At 39.7% G+C, this 16,391-nt stretch overlaps 1 protein-coding gene and 1 long non-coding RNA gene across 3 annotated transcripts in view; one reads left to right on the top strand and one right to left on the bottom strand.

The window, feature by feature from the left end:
- Nucleotides 1-8,287, top strand: part of LOC125636233 (uncharacterized) — a 57,593-nt gene extending 49,306 nt beyond the window's left edge. Inside the window, exon 6 of the long non-coding RNA XR_007356517.2 lies at nucleotides 7,426-8,287. This is a non-coding gene — a long non-coding RNA (uncharacterized LOC125636233). The remainder of the gene's footprint in view (nucleotides 1-7,425) is intronic.
- GRK4 (G protein-coupled receptor kinase 4) overlaps nucleotides 1-16,391 on the bottom strand; it is an 80,049-nt gene that overhangs the window by 44,605 nt on the left and 19,053 nt on the right. For both annotated transcript variants that reach the window (XM_048849073.2, XM_048849072.2), the window contains exons 2-4: nucleotides 12,565-12,660; nucleotides 10,578-10,690; nucleotides 1,259-1,336 (exon numbers count right to left, since the gene is read on the bottom strand). In XM_048849073.2, coding sequence (XP_048705030.1) covers nucleotides 1,259-1,336; nucleotides 10,578-10,690; nucleotides 12,565-12,660 — 287 coding nt within the window. The remainder of the gene's footprint in view (nucleotides 1-1,258; nucleotides 1,337-10,577; nucleotides 10,691-12,564; nucleotides 12,661-16,391) is intronic.

Raw genomic sequence — 16,391 nt, forward strand, 5'->3', positions numbered from 1 at the left:
CAATATTCTCTCTTTGAGAAACTGCCAGCTTTCCTGATCTACTTAATCCCTTAGATTTTCTTCCTATGGGACCTTACCTACCAGTGCTCTGAGTTTGTTAAAGTATGTTTTCTGAAGTCCATTGTGCTTATTCTGCTGTTCTCATTCCTTCCTCTCCTTAGAGTTTATCATTTCATGATCATTTTCACCCAAATTGCCTTTCACCTTCAGATTCGCAACCAATACTGCTCTCTTCATCAGAGGAAGTTTTCTAACTGGTTTAAAAAACAAATAACTTCAGCTAAATAAATTTTAAAACCAGTTAGGGACATGGTGGTTAAGTGGCTTAAGAGGCCTGACCAGTTTTCACTGGTTTAAAGACCATGCCAGCTGTTAAATAAGTTTCCAGAGAAGATGAGACTAATCCAGAGCCTGAGCATTTTTAGGACACCCGCAAGATCCAGATCTTCCTTAAGATAAAGCTTCCTCAACATAACCAGAACAATTGGAGGGGATAGGGAGAAAAGAGGATGTAAGTTATATCCCGGGCAGAACTTCCAATAGACAGAATAGGGAGAAGAACAGAGACTCCTTGAATTCTACTGGGGACATCTCTAGGCAGATCTAATTTACCAGGGCAGTAATCAGATATTAATAAACTCAGTAGGAGCTGTGGGTGCCCAGCATCTTCTGAAAAATCAACTCCTATGTTTCTGAAGCTGGGCAGACAAAACCTGAAACACTTTTGAAAATTTAGACCTAATTTCTCAAGGCCACACAACATGTCAGCTGCAAAGCCAGATCTAGAACTCAAGAGCTCCTTGCATTCTGATGATTCTCATGTCTCTAAACCACACTACTTTAAAGTAATATGCTAAAACAGCAATTTAGCTACTTTTTGACATTTAGATGTCAATGGGTTTTAGTCCAATCTCACAAAATTCTGCTTGCCCAGGACTAGTGATCTAAAAAAAAAAGAAAAATTACCATACATAGAGAAACGTTAAATGTCATAGTGCTAATGAAAAAATAATGGTAGAGGGCAGTCAAGCTTTGTGCTTGAGTTAATGAAGTTTCACAACAATCTTGAAAGGAAGCGCTAGTCCACATTCCAGAATGACTTGCAAAATTGTGTTAGAGTTTCTCATTTTGAAAGAGATTTACTTCTTAGTATATAGAAAACTAAAACAGCATCTGAAATTGTTGCAGTTTTGAGCTCTAATTTGGTCAGCTCTTACAATGCAGTTTGACAAAATATTTTGCAACAGGATATATTTACCCCGTTAGTGAAGTATGCGTCTAAAACTTTCAGACCACAATCTTTACGCTTTTCATCTGAAGACACTTCATACTCGGCCTAGGGAAAAGGAATGAAAATTAAATTAGATCCATTGTTACCTAGTACTGCAATAGTAACTGTGATGCCATGTGATTTCTATCACAAATATTGGGAGGCATCTCACCTATGGATTATAAAATGTTCTCATCTATGGAGTTCAAGAATTTTGGGATTTTTTAGGATGCATACTGAAACGGATAATTATCCACACCATTTTATAAAAAGGTAAGTATGCCAAAACTGTACCTTTCCTAAAACATACTGAAACTGGAGATTTGATTTGTAAAATCCCAGAAGCTGTGTCTTAGAAGTATGCATAATTACACTGAAATTATATTTCACATAATAGGAAGCCTTACACAGCAGGAGGAAGATATGCATAATCTTAGGCTGGTTAGTCTGACATCACTTCTGGGCAAAATAATGGAAAAGCTGATATGGGATTCAATTAAGAAAGAATTAAAGGATGGGACTATAATCAACACCAGTCAACACTGTTTTATGGATAATAGGTTTTCAACCTGATTTCACTTTTTGAGATTACAAATTTGGTTGATAAAAGGTAACTGCATACAGATAATAAGACTATGTAAGGCATTTGACTTAGTACTGCACAACAACATTTTGACGGAAAATTAGCACTATGCAGTATCAACCAAGCACATGTTAAATGGAATAAAAACTGGCTTAGTGATGGATCTAAAAAGGTAGTCGTCAACCTCATTGAATGGAGATGTTTCTAGTGAGATTCTGCAAGATTGGTCTTAGGCCCAACATGTTTGATCAGCAATCAAGAAGCAAACATAAGAATCACTGCCAATAAAATTTGTGGTTGACACAAAGATTGGTGGAGTGGTAAATATTAGCTAGGACAAGGCAATCATACAGAGTGATCAAGATTCCATAGTAAATTAGTTCCATTCAAACAAAGTGTATTTTAATACAGACAAATGCAAGATCACACATATAGGAACCAATCTATATATATAGATATATATATAGGACATACCTACAGAATGGTTGACTCTATTCCGGAAAACAATAACTCTGAAAAAAAGATTTAGGGGTGACAATGGACAAGCAATTGAACATGAGCTCCCAGAGCGATGCTATGGCAAAAAGAGCTACCACAATCCTTGGATGTATAAACAGGAGAATAATGAGTAGGCATAGGGAGGTGACTTTACCTCTGTATACAGCACTGAGGACACATACTAGAATAATGCATGCAGTTCTGGTGTCCCCATTTTTAAAAGGATGGGGAAAAATTGGAGAGAGAGTACAGAAAAGAGCCACAAAAAATTGATTCAAGGGCTAGAGAAAATGTCTTTCACATGGGGAGCTTAAATCTCTCAATCTGTTTGGTTTATCAAAAAAGATAAGAAGTGACTTCATTACAGTACCTTCATGGGGAGAAAATATTAGGTAATAAAGGAGTCTTTAATCTAGCAGAGAAAGGCCTAACAAGAACCAGTAGCTGAAAGTTGATGCTAGATACTCGGCACAATTTTATAAAAAAGGAGTATGATTACTCCTTGGAACCAACTACCAAGGGAACTTGTAGATTCCCCTTCTTTTGAGGTCTGCAAATCTAGACTGGATAGCTTTCTGGAAGGTATTCTTTAGTCAAACAAGTTACTGGAGTAACTTGGAGAAATGTAATGGCATGTGATATACAGAAGGTCAGACTAGAGGAGCTAATGGTCCTTTTTGACATTTAAACCTCTCCTCCCCCAAACTATGAATACAGAGCTTCATCAGTTCAAAGATAACTGGTATCACTCCATGTAAGACAAGAAGGTATTATCCCTACCGTACACAGAGACGGACTTCTCAAGATAAAAGTTAAAGGGACACACAACAAGAATCTTGTTCAACTGACTAATGATAGAGAAACAAGCCGCGTGAGGTAATATCTTTTATTGGACCAACTTCTCGTCTCTCTCACCAACAAAAGTTGGTCCAATAAAAGGTATTAAAGAGACAAGGTGGGTGAGGTAATATCTTGGGACCGATATGGCTACAACAACAATAGAGAATTCAGATTTCTGATACAGCACCCACTAAATAGTAGATCTTGAATTTAAAAACAAATTAATATCTAAATGAATGTGTCTGAAATAATTTTCTGCTCTCCTGTTGACATTTATGAGGGTCTATTCAGCAAAAGAGAAACTGAGTGAATGAGTGAGGGAAACATCAAGACTACATATAAAATGCAGTTAAAAAGCACAAGGTAAAACATGGAAAGAAAAAAAATTGCTAACAATACAGTTACTGAAAGCTTAGGTGTTATTAATGACTATAGCAGGTACATTTTCAAACAAGTGTTATTTCATGTTCAGTGGTATCTCTAAGGGTCACATTTTCAAAGGAAGTTTGAATTGTGTGCACTTAACTTGAAATATCTAGGTGGCTCATTTTCAGAAGCACTAATACCTATGACTTCAAATGAAGTCAGTGTGTACAGGCGCTACACTTCTCTGGAATAAATATACATCAGGTTCTTCAGTGTCTCAAGTTGAGCACCCAAATATTAAGACACCCAAAATTATAAGCTATTTTTTAAAATTTGGTTCTAAATGACTTATCTAAAGTCACAATCAGCAGCACAAGCAGGACTGGAAATCCAGACTCCCTGGAATCCAGTCCCATTAACGATCTAATAAATTATCCTCAAGACATAGCTTTTCTGCTTGAATATTTTGATCTTGATCACTTCAAAAAAGTTCAACCATTAAACAAGTAAGTCAGTACTTTTGCATGAAATTAAAATAATACCTAGAGTGGAAATAAATTCTGCAGCAATGATTGATCAACTACAGCAACATATTTGGTATCTTAACATTTTTATATTATGCCAAAGAAGTTAGTCACATAATATAAACTTTTAGCCTTATGATTTTATTTCCACTAATCAGGGACAAGCATTTCATTTAATTTAGAGGAAGTTAAATAAAGCTTGCTTCAATGTCATCTAATTTCAAATATTCTGCATAACAAAAAAGTTCAGAAGGAAGTTTGAGTCACTACCCCAAAGTACAATTTCTTCACACTTTAGTAACCCCCACTCCGGATATTGGAATGGATTTATGGTAAGGTGAGGACTACTTTTGAGGTGACTAAAACCTATTCAATCATTTTCTCAACTCTTCCTTTTCTAAAGCCATACAACTGCCATAGGTGCTGGAACTAGGGGTGCGAGGGATGCTGTAGCACCCCCTGGCTTGAAGTGGTTTCCATTATATGCAGGGTTGACAGTTTGGTTCAATGGCTCTCAGCATCCCCACTGTAAAAACTGTCCCAGCACCCCTGCAACTGCCTGAAGATTTTTCAGACTATTCTCCATCTTAAAACTGTAACAATACATAAACTATGTAGCATGGCTTAATACTACCTTGTACTTGCCATTTCATCCTCCCAACATATTTATGTTGTAGAAATCAAGTTGTCCCTAGGATAACAGAGAATACACTAAATTGAGAAATGCATTAGGCTCTTAGAGTTTTTTTTTTTTTCTTTTTGAACATGGATCCTCCTTCCCTGACTCTATACTGTATTTCTGTGTCTCAAAAGTAGTACCTGCCTGAATATGAGGAAAAATTAAAATCCTATGCTGGACAGCATATGCTGAAAAACTTTGATACAGCTTGTGTTCTCAGGACTCTGTGTAATTATGATATGCCAAAAGAGAAAGTTTATAGAAAATTAGGCCATTATTTGACTACAAGAAAACTGGCTTGTCTACTTCACACCATTACTTTTGTCTGTTTTAAGAACTTGAGTTAGCTGGCTGAAGCTCAATCCAGAAAAGAAAGAGGGGATCCTGGATGGTTGAGGACCTATCTGGAAGAGATGGAAGATATCATAACTGACCCCTTTGACTAAGAAGATATGACAGCCCTTAGACTGTAAGATTCATAATTTGGGGGTCATGTTAGATTCTGAGATGCTTCTGGTTTTATCTGGCAACAGCAAGTCTCAAGAATACTTCCTCTCCACCACTTTTCGACTGGGGGAAAAAATTGCCAACTCTCTCCTCAGAAAAGGGGCTCACAACAGCTATCCATGCCTTTGTGAGATCCAGACTAATTTAATAGGAACAATATATACAAAGCTATACAAATATACTTCGAGACCACTCAGAAGATACAGCTAGGGCTGAAAATGGCTAGTGCTTAATTAGCAGCATGGGTCTCACATGAAGGATGACATGTGTGGCAAAGACAGCACTGCCTTAAAGTGTTAGTTTCTAGGAATTGGTTTTGTTCCTGTTATCTTAGGTATCGTCTATACGACAAAGTTAGGTCAACACAAACTGCCTTGAATCCATGTGTCTACACTTCAAATTTGTCTCCCATCAATGTAAGTTCTCCATTACACAGACAAAGTAACACCACCTCCCCAAGCAGCATTGAGCCATGGTCAATCTACTGAGGTCAACAAGCCCAATGTAGACACTGCATTACCTATGTCAACCCTAACAGTCCTCCAGCAGCTGTCCTACAACGCCCAACACTGACCACTCTGGTCACAATTGTGAACTCCACTGCACAGGAGACACGGAGACTGGAAGCCCAACCCACCCCCTTTAAAAGCCTGCATTTTCTTGAAATGCCCTTTCCTAATTGCAGGTTTCAGAGTAGCAGCCATGTTAGTCTGTATCTGCAAAATGAAAAGGAGGACTTGTGGCACCTTAGAGACTAACAAATTTATTTGAGCATAAGCTTTCATGAGCTACAGCTCACTTCATCAGATAAATTTGTTAGTCTCTAAGGTGCCACAAGTCCTCCTTTCCTTTTCTAAGTGTTCATCAAGATGAACACAACTGGCAACTCTCCATTGTTGTATGCAACTGCACAGCTGGCTGTACCAACTACACGCTCCAGATGCGCTCCAGCCTGGAGTAGACAGGAGATATTGGCTCTCGGCCTGGAGGGAGAAAAGGCTGTTCCGAGCACAGCTACGTACCAGACATAGAAACATGTACAACTATGAGCAGATTGCACACGGGATGTAGGAGAAGGGTATGACAGCAATCAGCAGCAGTGCCACTTGAAAGCAAAAGAACTATGGCAGGCATATCAGAAGGCCAGGGAGGCCAACAATTGATCTGGTGCCGAGCTGCAGAGCTGCCACATTTACAAAGAGCTGCATGCCATACTTACAGACACCCCTCCCCTCCCCCCCCCCACACACACACCTCCGAGTCACAGGCCCCTGGCATGAACAGCAAGGAGGAGATAGAGGAGGAGGATGTAGGACATGTGACCAATGGGGGGTGCGGGGCCCGCTATGCTCTGATCCAAGACCTGTTTGAGGCTCTACCACAGCCCAGTCAGTCCCAGCAGTTGAACATGGGTGAGCCCAATGCAAGGCAAGAAACCTCAGGAAAACAAATGTACATTTATTTCCCATTAGTGATGGTGCCCCACAATTTAGCAGGAAACAGCTATTGATTTTTTGTTAATTTACTCATACTACAAGAGGTAGAGTAGCTATCTACTTTTCACTCCCTTGTAGAGTTAAGCACAGTGGCCATGAGGAGCAGTTTCTTTATGTACACAGGGATGGCCCTTGAATCTTCCTGAGATATCTTGATGAAACTTTCATGAGGTACACTGCAATCCTCTCCCGAAGGTTTCTAGGGATGGCACCCTTCTTTCTTTCTCCTCAGTAGGAGGCTTTTCCACATCAGTTGGAGAACTTCGGCAGGCACCATTACAATATGCTGTTACCTACTCAGAGGCCCCAGGATGTCAGCAGCAGCGGTGTTCTCTGTGCCTTTGTTACCCTCAGGAATGACATATCAGCTAAAATTACCACTGCCTGTGTAAAATGGCGCCCATTTTCAGTGCCATTGCCCTGTTCTCATAGTTTCATGCAACTGAGCAATTCCCACCTCATTTCCCTCACCCATGGCAGGCCATCCTCGCCATGGTTAGTGCTATTAGTGGCACCAAGTACAAGCACTCCAAAGTAGAAGTGCCAATAAGCATGTCTTGCTTAAACCTTTAGGGGAACAAGGGAAGGGAGTTCTGAAACTTAACTTCCATTTTCCATAGCAACTATACCGACAATGATACCTCTGTATGTTTTATCCATAGCTGCTGCCATTGCGGCCTTGAGGAGTTTCCCCTCCACACCTGTGGAATGCCTGAAGAAGAGAACGATTTGGGATGACTTAGTCGGCAAGATTCTGCAAGTCAGTGATGCATCAGACCATGACCAGAGCGCCTGGAGGATGAATACTGTATGGAGGAGGAAAGGAGGAAAGAGTGGACAGGAGTACCAGCAGAAAAATGAGAGGGAGATGCAACAAGACATAATGGGCTTCTTTGGCAGAAAACACAGATGCTGCAGATTCTTGTGGATTTACAGGTTCAGCAATCATGGACTAGCATTCCTTTGCAGTCCATGGAGAACTCCAGTATAGCACCTCACTACACCCCACCTCAACCTTCCATGTGGGATCAGGCGCTACATTCCTACCCCTACCACTACACTCAGGGGAGCACTAAGGACAATCACAGCTTTACATATACTGACCTGTGAGAGCCACAGTTTATGTATGTGTAGCTAAAATGGATATGAATGTTCCTTCCCCTTCTTTAACTTCAGTTCCATACATTTATGAAGGTTCTAAAGTATCTGCTTTTAACTTGCACCGAATTTTTTTTTTAAGTGTTTATGTTACTCAATGAAATTCTATTGTTTGGGAAATAATTCATGGTATTAGTTCTCAACATATGCTGCAGAATGCTTAGCAGTAGCGAATCCACTTACTTTCTTGCTACTGTACAATGTGAGAACTCATAGGATCAGTGACAGAACCATGTAATAATCATAAATGTACACCAAGCACCACAAAATTAATAGGTGCATTGTCAATGTCATATGCTTAGATGTACTTCAAGCACCACACAATTCATAACAGGCCCCCAAACAGCAGGGCCACATACAGCACAGTACACCACAACATATTACTGTGGCTCGCTGTTAAAGTGTTCTTTCAAAGCCTCCCTGAGTCATATAGCTCTGTGTTGAGCATGTCTAATAGCCCTTGTGTGCCTATTCAAACTCAGTGGACAGCCACTCCACCTCAACCTCATGGCAACTTTCCCCCCTTTGCTTCACGGACATTATGCAGGACACAACAAGCAGCTATAACCGTTGGGAGATTTTTCTCAATCCGAGTCAACCTTGTGAGTAAATAACGTCAGCACCTCTTCAATCTATCAAAAGCATGTTTAACATTCTGCATCTAAGCCAAGCCAGCAGTTGAATATTTCCTTGGTGCTGTTGAGGTGCTAGTATACAGCTTCGTGAGCTAGAGGAATAAGGGGTAGACTGGGTCCCCCAAGATCACTATTGGCATTTCAACATCGCCAATAGTAATCTATCGGTCGGGAAAGGAAGTCCATGCTTGTAGCTTTCTGAACTGTCCTGTGTTCTTAAAGATATAAGCGTCATGCACTTTGCTTGACCAGCCACCTTTGATGTTGATGAAGCATCCCTAGAAATCCACTAGTTCTCAATAGTCATAGAAAAGTAGCCATTTTGTTGATGTACTCTTGTGGCAACGTGGTCTGGTGCCAAAATAGGAATATGCATGCCATCTATCGCTTCACGCCGTTTGGAAATCCCACTGCTGCAAATCCATCCACTATATCCCACACATTGCCAATAATCACCATCCTACATAGCAGGAGATGATTAATGGCCCTGCACACTTGCATCACAACAGCCCCCCACAGTGGATTTTGTAACTCCAAAATGACTTCCTACTGACCGGTAGCAACCTGGCATTGCAAGTTTCCACAGCGGAGAAGTAAACGACAATAGCTCTGTCAGTACAGCTCTCATTCTGGTGTTCCAGCTCTGGGGCAAACTCAATATACAGATCCAGGACTGTGGGCTTGCGCATCCAGAAGTTCTGCAGCCACTGCTTATCATCCCAAACCTGCATTATAATACAATCTCACCAATCAGTACTCATTTCTCAGGCCCAGAAATGGCACTCCATCATTTACAGCTGCTCCATGAATGCCTCCAACAATCTTGAATTGGTTCTTGCTATGTCCCACAGCAATCTGCCCTTCAAGAAATTATCATGTTCCCTCATCTCTTCTTGCAGCTCTGCAAATACCAGAGTAATTGCATGTCTTGTGTTTGCAATACTCATGGCAATAGTTCAGAGCTCTGCAGGCTCCTTGCTTTTATCAGTGATGGTGGAGAGTGACAAGTCCCACATGGGTTTGAGGGATTTTCAAAATAGGCATGAAAATTATAGGATAGAAATGACATTATGCAGTGGAGAAAGTTGCAAAATAGGAGCTTGCCCCCCACAGTCCCAGTCACCCCGTGCGACTCATTTCTGCTCCACCATGCATTGCCAAAACTTCCTGAAAGACACGGTGTTGGAGAACAGTGAGCTGAACACTGGGCTACCTAGGCATGGTGCATTGCACTGTGCATCAGCACAATCATTCCTGGGGACTACATGCAGTACCAATGCAAGAAGACAAGTGCGCACAGCAATATACTAACTGCGGAAGCTTTATGTCAAGGTAACTGGGGTCGGCAAAAGTTTGTAGTGTAGACTTACCTTTAGGCTATGTCTACACATACAGCTGTGCAATTGTAGTGCTAAACTGTAGACACGACAGCAATGGGAAGCATTCTCCTATCACAGTTAATCCATCTCCCTGAGAGGCAGTAGCTAGGTCACCGGAAGAATTCTTCCATCGACGTAGCGCTGTCTATGCTGGGGATTAGGTCAGCAAAGATATGTCTCTCAGAGGTGTGGACTTTTCACGCTCCTTAGAGAAGCATATGTCAATGTAAGTTTTTAGTGCTGATCAGCTTTCAGAGAGCACCTAATTCAACTGATATCAAGTGAGATACTGAAACCTAGATCTGTACATAAACAGGAAGAGCATTTTCAGTGAACTTAAGGTTTCCCCCAATGGAGCCCAAATTTATTGACTTCTAAGGCACACTACAAGACGTACAAATTTACTCCAGATTTTTTCAGAAGTTGTAGCCCTTAAGGGCAATGAGTTTCTTTTGCTGAGCTCTCTTTAGTTGACACTGAATAAGTTTTGCTACATTTTAATGGCTGTGGTATTAGTATGCATTTGGAGCTAGAGAATGTGGCAGGCACATTTTATAAAACTTAAAAATTCCCTACTTGCACCAGTTCCTAAATCCTCAGAAGAACAAGGCTGGAGGCCTTCTGGCAGAGTCTACTGCTTACCACCGCATCCAGGAATTCAATGCATGTCTTCAGATCTGGCCTAGTGTCACAGAACTGTCTGAAGAGAAGTCTCCCTATTGGCTGCTTGTCACAGAGCTGGTTATAGTTTTTTTCTGGGTAAAAGAAGAGATTAAACAAATGACATCATTACAAGCCAGAGTGCTGTTCTTGTCAGCCTCCACCCCAAACCCTGCTTTGCCTCCAGCATTTATAATGGTGTTAAATAAATATATAAAAAGGTGTTTTTAATTTATAAGGGGCAGGGGGTCGCACTCAGGGCCTTGCTATGTAAAAGGGGTCACCAGTACAAAAGTTTGAGAAACACTGATTTAGAGCATTTATATTGCAGCTTTCCCATTCAGGTAGGACCACCAAGATTTCATGCAATCATCATTAACATGTCAAAGGAGCAGGGCTAAACCACCTGTAAGGTCACAAAGGAAAGTGACAGAGACTTGCTTACCACCACCGCTGCCTCCAACATCCCACCACACACACACAAAATAGTGTAACACTTTTATATTAAATTAGCTGCTAGTTGCCTATATATTAAGGAAAAACACTTACTAAGGTCCTGTATATTACATAGTGGAGTGCCAGCCACAATGCAAACAAAAGCAAGCTGATTCTGTAGACCTTACTCACATGAAGAGTCTCATTACCATAAACAGCACTACTCATGTGACCACGTACTGTGGGATCAGCTTCCCTATTGAATTCCACTATAATCATTTGACCAAAATACCTGTGGTCCATATATTCAACATCAGATAGGATTAGTAAATCATCAACAACAATTATTTGTATTATTGTAGCAGCTAGAAACACTAGCCATGGACCAGGGCCCCATTGTGCAAGGTGCTGTACAATCAGTGAACAGAAAGATTTTCTCTGTCAAAACAGTCTTACACTCTTAGTAATACTTGGAGGAAAGTGTAAAAATCCCCATAATGAACTATTATGAACAACAAGTCCATCGGAAAGCTTCTTCCTAAACCAAGCAGTTGGCCAGCATCCTGGAACAAATACGAAATCAGCATCTCTACCCTTCCTTCAGAGTGTATGCACACTAATGATGCACATTAAGGAAAAGGGTGTGTTTTTTTAAATAGGCATGTCCAAGGACAACTGGATCTTGAATTTGGGAGCCTGCCAAAGTGGGTTTGGTATGTTTTTCTGGTGGGCAAGGGAATAAAGACCAAAGAGAGAAAAGGGAGGCAGGGAGGACAAGAGAAGGAAAGAGAGAGAGAGAAAGACCAAAAGCAGAACAAGAGGGGGGGAAAATGTGGATTACAGTATTAAACAGTATAGTTAAATTTTGTGGGTGGGGAAAGAAAGCTGATAGTTCCTGTTTGTCTTACAGATGCCAAAGCTGATTAAGAAGTTTCGTCTTGATAGTTTTATTTGCAACATCTGTGTCCAAAGAAAGAATTAATGCACTTTCATGGTAGCTTGATGCTTACACAGAAGCTTTCCAGTTCAAAAGGTTTCCCACTGAAGGGGTTTACATTTTAATTTCAGTTCTTCAGAGCTGATTTAAAGAGGCTTTAAAAACATAAACAAAAGAAATATCCAATCTGAGGCAATTATAGGTTATTGCTTCAGAAAGGCATGTTGTCACAGTCACAGCAGTATACCCAGATTTCCTTGAACAGGCCACTCTAACATTGTTGCTAGTAACTCGTTAGCATCTGCAATTTTAACATTCTGATGAAGATGCTTCGTTTTTGTGATTTAAACCAGAACATAACAATGTCTTTGAATCACAAGTTAATGAGATTTCAGGAGCAGTTTTCTTGGGCACAAATCAACAGTAGCTGTGACGTTTGGTTTCCCCTCAAGAATTCTCAATTAAATTAGAGGACTTGAGGTAGGATTACAAACTAGCAAAATATCTACTCAGAAGCAAGAAGAAACACCTTCATTGGATAATGACATACTCCCACAAGAAATCAGACTTGTGTATTATACACACACACACACCTACCGATTGAATGTCTAAGATCTTCACAGAAACTGAGATGTGGTAACTTTAGCATTTCCTTCCATTTCTTACTGCGTCCATTCCGTTTGCCACACCCTCCTAAAAGGAAAACAAAGCCCTATGTAAACAAGAGTGGTCTACAGGTTGATCCAATGCTACAATATGCTCTCTTTCCTCTGCAGAGCATATATTGTGATCTTGGGTCATTCTCATTTCTACAGAGAGGTGCCAGATATTTTGCAAGTGGATTGGACTATTTTTTCCTGCAAGCAAGATTATCTAAACAAGCAAATGTGAGTCTCATAACAATTCCCTCATTGTCTTTAATATCTCTGGTGTATTCCAATTTTCTACCATGTGCAAAAATGTTTAGCATCCAGGCACTTTGTACTTGCATGCAGAACATCATCCTTCTGAACCCATAATTCAAATTAACTCTTAAAATTAGACATAGGATTGTGACCCACCCACAAGATCAGAAAAACTTCCATCTATCCAGCTGTGCATATTTTATAAGAAAATTCACAGCTTTGGAGAATCTGAAAATATCTAGGTATATCCAGCAGGTTTAGGATAGGCCAGAAGTCTATAGTGAATTTCCTTCCTTTATTAGCATCACAATTTCAATATCATATTAACAAGTGTGTTTCTATCATTAAAGTAAATATAATCCCACATGTATATTCTGATACCATACAGAGTTCAATCAACATCTTGAAGGTGCAATTTCAACGGGTCCTCAAATGCATCTGGCTCCCTTTACCTCCCAAATGGTTTTTGGTTTTATTTTTGTTTTTTTTTTAAAAAAAAAAGGAAGCAAAACAGTTACAGAATAAGGAAACAATGCAAGACTGAAGAAGTCAAGAAATTATGACCATTAAAGTTAAGGAATTAAGCACACAAAACTCAGGTTTTACTGCAATGTTAAAAAAACAAATTGTACATGAATAGCCTTTTCTATTCCATTTTCCATGTAAGAATAAGCATTAATACTATCACTATTATGACAGCACACAGGGGCCCAAGTCATGGACCAGGATCTCGTTCACCACTGTACAAATACATACTGTATGTTTTATCGTACAGACTATATAATATACAGGGTAACCAACATGATAGAATTAACCGCTGTAGAAACTGAACCTTTTGAAGGCTATCAACTTTGTTGTTATATCAAGAGTAGTTTTTCACATTTCATAAATACAAACAGGATTTCTTTATTAATTATCTCATGAAGGTATATTTAATTCACTTATTGTAAGATGAAGGTAACAATATAAGAGATTTTAACTTCTCTACACTTAGACCTTAAGATGTTTTTTTTCTTAACACAGTGAAGATGTGTATATGTATACATTTTGTGGAGAGGCTGAGTGATCAATAGATATGATCATTTTAAAAGATTGTTATGAAATGTATCAGTTTAGGTATATCAAAATATTTCACAGATATTAAATTTCATGCTTCACAGAGGTTTTTAAAAAGCATTTAATTTTACATACTGAACCAATACAAATGTGTATCCGCATGACAGAGCAGAAGCGGACAGTGAGACATTTTCGAAGCCATATCCTTTAGCAATGAAAATATCACAAGATACCATTAACCACACTTGGGAGGAGACAGGAAGGGTAGCTGCGCACAACACAGTTACAGGATGCATTAGATTTACCGCAGTGTTCTGTTTTTCTCTAGCTCTGCCCAGCCTCAAAATTCACCACAAAAAGGTGCAATATTTACAAGTATCTTCCCTACCAACCATCCCAGTTTAGGAGGATATCTTCAATGCTCCAATAAAAAAAGTTTAACATGTCTGTCTGTCTGTGTAATCTGATCTTTGAAAGAGACCCATCTCTAGTGGGAGAAGTGGGGGGCCGGTGAATCCAGGGGAGGTCAACTTTAAAGAAAAAAGGGCCAAGTGGGGCAAGACTATGTATAGTAACATGTCTAGGAACCCTAACAGCCATGCATGCGCTAGGTTCCCAAATGCCCCGTTGGTCTTGGGTCCTGCTGAACTAGTTCTCTGTTGGCATTCTATTGTTAATTTTCTAAAGTGGGACTGACAAGACAAAGATACTGCAATTGCAGTTTTGAACAGGCAATGTTGTATGAGGTATCAAACAACCCAGTTAGTGTGTTTGATGGCACACTGTCCACCTATAGCAAATGGAGAAGAGACATGCTTTGTGATTGCAACATTTTGTTGCAGAAAACTTCTGATCTAGGACGTATGCTAAATAAACCAGCTTCTAAAGACACAAAAAAAGTAAGGTTTCAGAGTAGCAGCAGTGTTAGTCTGTATCCGCAAAAAGAAGATCAATAAGACCATTGCACTGATCACCGTAGTTCAGGCCTCAATACTGGTAAATAATCAAGAATGCCTACTGGTACTTTGCCCCAAATATTGTGAGAAATTTGTAAGTCCTTTGTTCCTCAGTTTACAAAAAAGGGAATTTTTTAAAGATCACCATCCAGTCACATTCATCCTCTTTTATAAAGTTGAACATCTTGTTCATGATATACTACAGTCAACAGCTTATTTGATTCACTGCAACCAGCCTGGTTCTATGTGCTCTGGTTCCTATTATAATTAGGAACATATCTATAATAACATGCAAAGAACAAGTCAGGCTATCCAGTGTTGAGAATGCCAAATGCATCAACAGAGGATCCAACAAGGTTTTTTGGTTTTATTTTTTAAAAACAACTCTCTTAAATATGCTGTTTCTGTTAAAAATTGTGCAGGAGGGCAATTTACTTTTCAGCTGAAGACTCATCTTATTGTGCATCTTGTTACACTTCTGTAGCAATTCAAAACCAGCTATAACTGAGGCTGCAACGATTATGGTGTGTGACAATATCTATTGATTCCAGAGCTCCTGCCCTGAAATCTCACTGAGAGGTGCTTCAGATAAATTCTTATAGAAAGACATGTGCTCTGCTTTGCCAAACAGAAATGATGAAACTGACAGGTTCTGAAATCTCTGCTTTATGGCTGAGCAACAGGCTTCAAATGTAAGAGAGTCCTAGTTAAACATAACACATGAAGGAAGCAACTGAATACTGACAAAATGTGCAAGTGCTTATATACAGAGTCTAAATACTAAGATGGGCGAACTAGAATGCCTGGCATTAAATGAGAACATTGATATAATAGGCATTAAGGAAACTTGGTGGAATGAGGATAATTAATGGTGCATGGTAATACCAGGATACAAAATACACAGGAATGACAGAGTGGCACTATATGTGAAAGAAAGCAGAGTCAAATAAGTAAAACATCTTCAGTGAATCCAACAGTACCACAGAATTTCTACAGATAGAAATTCCATGCCTGAACAATAAGAGGATAGCAGTAGAAATATTCTACTGAAGACACGACCAGTACCGTGACAGAGACTGTGAAATGCTCAAGATTATTATTGCATTTTCTGCCTTTGTAGCCACTCTAATGGAGGATTTCAAAATAACCCCATATTAACTGGATGTGTGTCATCTCAGGATGGAATGCAGAAATAAGGTTTCTAGACACAATAAGTGACAGCTTCTTGGAGAAGCTTTGCCTGCAACCCACAAGGAGAGAGGCCATTCTTGATCTAGTCCTAAGTGTAGCACAGGATCTGGTACAAGAGGTGACTATGATCGCTGTTACTGAGCAGTTCACCTGTAATGTAATTGAATTTAACATCTTTGTAGGGGCAAAAAATTCCAAAGAAGCCCATCACAGTAGCATTTAACTTCAAAAAGGGAAACCACACAAATATGAGAAAGCTGGTTAAATGGAAATTAAAAGGAACAGTCACAACGGTGAAATGCCTGCAAATAGTATG

This window comes from Caretta caretta, chromosome 4 (assembly GCF_965140235.1).
Source record: "Caretta caretta isolate rCarCar2 chromosome 4, rCarCar1.hap1, whole genome shotgun sequence".
Classification (NCBI taxonomy): Eukaryota; Metazoa; Chordata; order Testudines; family Cheloniidae; genus Caretta; species Caretta caretta.